A 5,788-nucleotide genomic window follows, 5' to 3' on the forward strand; every position below is an offset into this window, starting at 1 on the left:
TATCTATTATATTTCCCTACACCTTCTGCATGCATGCCCTTATTGCTGTTGAATATTTTATTTTTTTCTCACAGAATCTCATTTTATAGCTTACAGAGGGCTGTAAACAATCCTCCTTTGGTGATACTGGTGAAGTGATGAGAGCCTCATACTCAGCCTGAGGGCCTTTCCATTGGTGGCTCCAGTGTTCTAGTTTCCCCTGACAACAGATCTCAAAACTATTGCCAGCACTATGAAGACTGCATCTCTCTCTCTCCTAAGGCATCTTGGGGAAATTTCAAAATGCTAAGCACAAGACATCATGACTGATACCCCTAACACACACACATTGCAACCTGCCCTGCAGGAACTGCTTGGATATGATTTTGCCCACCTGTACATGATGAGGCAGAAGAACATTTGACTGAATATTAAAACTGGAGTGATTTCTCAGGGGATGGTAATGGCTCATATTGCTGATTGAGGGAAATGTGAGGTACAATGAGACATTTCTGATAATGTTATGAAAAGTAAACACTCAGAGAGATACATCGGGATGACTTAGGTTGTGCCAGTCAAGCTTAGAGCAAACCCCGGCTTTGGAAGGAGGATGGGTTCAATGGCTATGCCTCAGGAGAGTCTCCAGGAAAGGGCACCTCAGCTTCCAGTTGGTACAGGAAGAACATTAGCAGGGAGCCAATGGCTGTAGCCCATGACATCAGCAGTCCCTTCTTGAACATTCTATTATCTCCTGGAGAGTTCTTGGCATCCTCTGTGATGTCACCAGTGTTGTAGCAACAACACGTACACTAAGGTTTCTCAGTCAGTGTATAGAGGATACTTCCATAGACATGTTTTCCCGACTGAGAAAACTTTTTGGGAGAGCAAGGGAAGATGGGAGAGAGACTAGAGAGAGGAGGAAGGAAACTGCCCTTTCTTCTGAGAGTAATGAAGGACGAAGGAGATGGTCTTGGGGAATGCGGAGTAAGTTCGGGGAAGTGGATGTGCAGGGGTGGCCTGAGCTGGCCTTTCTAACAATGAGGCACAGGAACTGCAGTGTCTGGGTAGGAAAAGAACTTTCATGATTATCACAATTCTTGAAAATCAAGGATTTCAGAACATTATTGTCTCTAGTCCTTAAGGCAGGAGATGGCAAGGTCAAAGCTGTTATTCTGTGAACTCCAAGTCTTTACTTTCAATGGGTATAGTGGGTGTTACAGGGGACAGAATGAGAGCATCAGGAGTCACAGAGGGTCTAACCTATGCAAATTTAGGGCAGGGCATCACTGCCCTTCACTCTCATGGCTTCATTTAGCACCAGTGGCTATCTGACAGTAGTAGCAGGGAGAGAATTGTGCTCCAGGCCATGACCTTATGTTCTCTCCATGACAGTTCCCACCCTACCTTTCTATATGACCAGCTGTAGGTGGCAGGCATTTCTGTACTACATTCAAAAACCTGTAACAGGGGATACACCCAGACAGAGATGTGATTCAATTGATACTTCTGGGGTGTTTGGTGTTTCAGTAAGGGGATCTGATCAGTGTGTTGACCATGTTCTCATTCTGCATTATGTTATAATCCCAGGTCCTGGGCATCAAGTAACAGGGTAGGATATTTGAACATCTCCACATACTTATATAATTTTGGACTGTGAATTTATCATCTGATTTGTGAAACTACAGGATTGAGGGCTCTGAAGCCAAGATGCACCATGAGCAGTTGCCAATAAGCCAAGAGAAGCCATCTCTCTGCTCATCATAAGCATGTGTGGAGAGGCAGTTGCCAATAAGCCAAGAGAAGCCATCTCTCTGCTCATCATAAGCATGTGTGGAGAGGACACACCTGTCTGTTCATATTTCCTGGTCTCTATACGGGGATGGTAGAGCAGAGATCCACTGAGGAGGCATCTCAAGTCTGAACCCCAAACCCTGTGTGGTGTCACTGGGTTCTATGCCTGTTGTCCTTCTGTACGGGTCTCAGGGTCATCTGTCTATACTCTGTGTCCCCATCATGCAGTTCACCTGTGTTATTCTACCTACAGGGGCTGGCAGGCAGACATCATCCCCTGAAACTGTCCTAAGCAAGAAGCAGGCCAAGAAGGAAGAGGAGAAGCTGACCACAGAGCTGCAGCTCATTACCCAGGAGAGAAACGAGGTGAATGATCGCCTGATCTCCATCACAGAGGGAGTCATGAACAAGAGGTATGCATTGCTACAAACACAGTGGTGTCAGTCTGGGGTCAGCAATGTCACCCTCATCTTACCCTTTTAAGGAGGGGTTTTCTAGGAAGCTGTACCACCAGAATGTCCCTGTGCCCAACGTCAGGCCCCGAAATACTTCTTAGAGGAGAGGCAGAACCTAAAGCGTGCTCAGCAGTGATGTGGGAAATGGACTCTTCTGATCCCTCCAGTGGAAAAGAAGACTTGTGGGAATGAAGAATTCAGGGATAGAATTAGTGGAAAATGAGTTCCCATAGTGCATTTGGAAAGCCCTTGACATGAGGTGGATTTGTGAGTTTGTAGGAGCTGTGAGTTTGTGCTGAGTGTTTGTAATTGCCTGGCAGAGGACTGAGTGCTGGAACACCTGGAAGCAGCTGGAGAGGCCTGGTCTACATAGTTCAACTCAGTGTTTGACTAGATTCCTGATGCTCTGCCTGTTCCCCTTTGTGGACCTTATACTCTGAGACAGTAATGTCGCATGCAATTCTTCTGCATCTCATTGTGCTCTTTCAGTTTCTATCTATATCTCATTCTCTAACTGTTTCCATTTCTCCTTGTATGTGTGTGTCCAAATCTGTGTGTCTCTGTGTGTTCACATGCACCTACCTGTGCATGCACATTGTATGGTTATATCTCCCTTCACACTTTGGAATCTAGGGGTCTGTGTTTTGTCTTGATGATTTACCTGTAAGACAGTTTCAGGTATATGTTAGTGATGAACTCTGGGAGCCCCCATCAACACTGTTCTTTGGCTCTGGGGTCACAATTGTTTATACATTTGTATCTCCTGAGCAGATTATAAAGATGTGGTGATGTCTGGTCTTATCTCCACAATTATGTGCAATGTCTGTCTCTAAGGTATAAGTTATTCAGGATTTAGAATTCCTGTTGTGAAAATAGGAAATATATAATCACAGGTTTCTGGTGGGCGAAGATGTGTGTCCTAAACTCTTGAGATTATAGCTGCTTAGACTGCATCTCCAGCCCTACTGAGCGAACACAGGGAGCCATGGCACTGTCCATCTGGATGCCTAGATTCTGCTACCCCGGAGACAGGAAAACAAGTTTCCAAAGCTGAAGAATATCCCAGTATATAGAACCTAGAATGTGGTTTTCTGGGCCTGGGGTAGTACAGGACCCATCGTGAGATGATGTATTCTTAACAATCCACATTCATGGAGTTCTGTGTTCCTGGGAACAGGACATTCCAGAGGCTGAATCCAATGTATGAACAAATGAAGTTAAAGGAGAAGGAGATCAAGTCATTTCTTCACAACTTAGAGATGGAGAAGACTGAGGCCCAAGAGAACATCCAGGAGCTCAAGAAGGAGATTAACTTCTATAGGTAAGTACCAGTGAGGGAGGCCACCAGTTGTGGAAAGGCCATTTCTGCCTTCCTTTCTTTCTGGACTGGAGAGTCTGCAGGTCTGGTTCTATCCCTTCTGATGTTTAGCCAACAGTGTGCCTTGGGATTTTAGACTCACCTTTTATAAGTCTGTAAGAGACTGTTACCCCTCCAAATATTATGAAGGCTGACTCAGAAGTCACTAGATAGAAAAGTGATTTAGTTCAAGAGAGGGTTATTATGCAGTACTAGGTCTCTGGTACTCAGGCAGGGTTTTATAGACATGACTGTGATATAATACCATGACAGAATGCCTTCCTCTTGGTTCTACTGACCTTCTTTGATGGTATTTGCCCCCTATTAATAGATGTTGCCCCATTGCTTTGGGCTGTCATGGATAGTTGGAGATCCCACTTTCTTTTGGAGAGATGTGGATACTTACTGGTATTTGGGCTGCAGCAATGGATGTATTAAGATATATTGTATTAGGTCTTCATGGCAACCTGGGTCCTGGTGGGCTTAATGGGACCTGTAAGTATGAATGGAGGAGGATCTTACTATACAGAGTGTGCTTCCAGCAACCTGCATAGCCGGCTCCTCATAGAGAAGATGCTTGTGAAGAAGAGAAGGGTCATGCTGATGCAGGAGAGCAAGGAAGTACTTCTTGACTGGTCTCTCATAGAGAAATACTTGGTTGGCTTGAACATGAATGATAAAGACAAACATGAGAAGACCAGCAACCTCCAAACCCAACATCAGGTAGGGACAAGCAACTCAATCAGGCTAATACTGTTTGATACCATTTTTCCATTGGATCCATCTTTGCTTTCACCTAGCACCTTTCTAATCCACATGCTCAAGCAGTCACTGACCTCCTGGAGTGTAGTTGTACATTGCTCTGTCTATGTGCAAGTGTTCTGGGATGTTAGGCTCTTGTGAGATACTGAATTATTGTTGAGTGTACTTTGGTGCTCTGCTTGAAACTACAGTACAATAAGGGTGACAGATGAATAATCAGACACATTCCTACATGTGCTCATTATAGGTGAGATACCATGCAGAGCTTTTAGCAACTTCTAGGTCCTGTGACAAGGTCATGAAATGGTCATGTGACTTCCCAGGTGGGAAACAACTTGAAGGATTAACAACCGAATGGAAATATCATTGAGTGCTCCTCATTTTAATTGATCAGGGTGGCATGTGACCTTCTGCTTTTTTGGGGGAACAAAATGACGTCTCTTCCCATTGCCCATTTATTGGTTTGCTCTGATAGAAGTCTGAGTGACATCTTGTCAGCCTATGTATTTGTGAGTATTTCTGAATATTTTGCCCTGCCTGCAGTTATAACAACAATGGTGTCAGTTCAAAGATCAATGATAACTTTCCTGCTGAGGTAGTGGGAGGCAGCAGCCTGACAGCTGATATTTATGTCCCCACCAAGCCTCTATCTTAATATCTGCCTTCCTCTTCCAGGTCCCAGAAATGGTAGCAAGAGCTGAAATTTCCACAGACCAGGATGAGCGCCTCATGCAGAATGATTTTCCACCTCAGGAGCCCCCTGCAGAGCACCATCCTCAACAACCACATAATTTCCTGGATGAATCTTCCTCTACATAATTCAATTCCTCAGGGCGAATAGGCCCTAACTACCCAGCCAATGAGCCAGCTGATTCAGGATGTCATTCCCTTTCCTGCTCTGACAACACCCCTTGAGAGAGAACTGAGGACTGCCCTGCCACCAAGTGTCCAAGAGGAGAAACAGGCTGTACCTCTGTGTTCCTAAGAGTGCAGTGAGAGAACTGTGCTTCATATAATTTACTGTTAGACTTTTGGTTGAAGTTCTGTTTTTTATTGTTTTGCTATTTGTTAGGTTATTGGGATGTTATATGTTGTTATTACATTTTCATTTTTGCTAATGCTTTTTACCTTTTTTTTAAATGTCATTTTAAATCTTCATTTTTATTTATTTATGAATGAAAGATTGATTTGTAACTCTTTACTCCTTTTCTTTGAAGCCCCTTCGTGCATTTTTAATTAATGAGTTATTTTTATACACTCCATATTTTATTCCCCACCCCACCACCCCCTGTACACCCTCCAACTGATCCATAACCCATACCTCCTCGTCTCCCCTATTTCCAGTTGGATGTCTCCACCAAACACGCCACCTGACCTCTAAATTCCCTGGAACCTCTTATCTCTTGAGGGTTAGGTAAATCATCTCTAAATGAACACAGACCTG

General features: G+C 44.1%; 1 protein-coding gene across 1 annotated transcript; it reads left to right on the top strand.

Moving 5' to 3' along the window:
* The first annotated feature begins 830 nt into the window (after nt 1–830).
* Nucleotides 831–5,163, top strand: LOC127677812 (disks large homolog 5-like). Its single transcript, XM_052172803.1, has 5 exons — nt 831–963; nt 2,024–2,183; nt 3,403–3,546; nt 4,125–4,305; nt 5,020–5,163. The coding sequence occupies exons 1-5, from the start codon at nt 831–833 to the stop codon at nt 5,161–5,163; spliced, it is 762 nt and encodes a 253-aa protein (XP_052028763.1).
* The last annotated feature ends 625 nt before the right edge of the window (nt 5,164–5,788 follow it).

This window comes from Apodemus sylvaticus, chromosome 2, assembly GCF_947179515.1.
Source record: "Apodemus sylvaticus chromosome 2, mApoSyl1.1, whole genome shotgun sequence".
In the NCBI taxonomy this organism is placed as follows: Eukaryota; Metazoa; Chordata; class Mammalia; order Rodentia; family Muridae; genus Apodemus; species Apodemus sylvaticus.

Bases quoted from the DNA above. Each gene is read 5' to 3' on its own strand.
- LOC127677812 (XM_052172803.1), top strand. From the start codon at position 831: ATGTTTTCCCGACTGAGAAAACTTTTTGGGAGAGCAAGGGAAGATGGG. The intron at 2,184-3,402 runs GTATGCATTGCT...TCCTGGGAACAG, and splicing joins GAGGGAGTCATGAACAAGAG to GACATTCCAGAGGCTGAATC. The intron at 4,306-5,019 runs GTAGGGACAAGC...TTCCTCTTCCAG, and splicing joins ACCTCCAAACCCAACATCAG to GTCCCAGAAATGGTAGCAAG.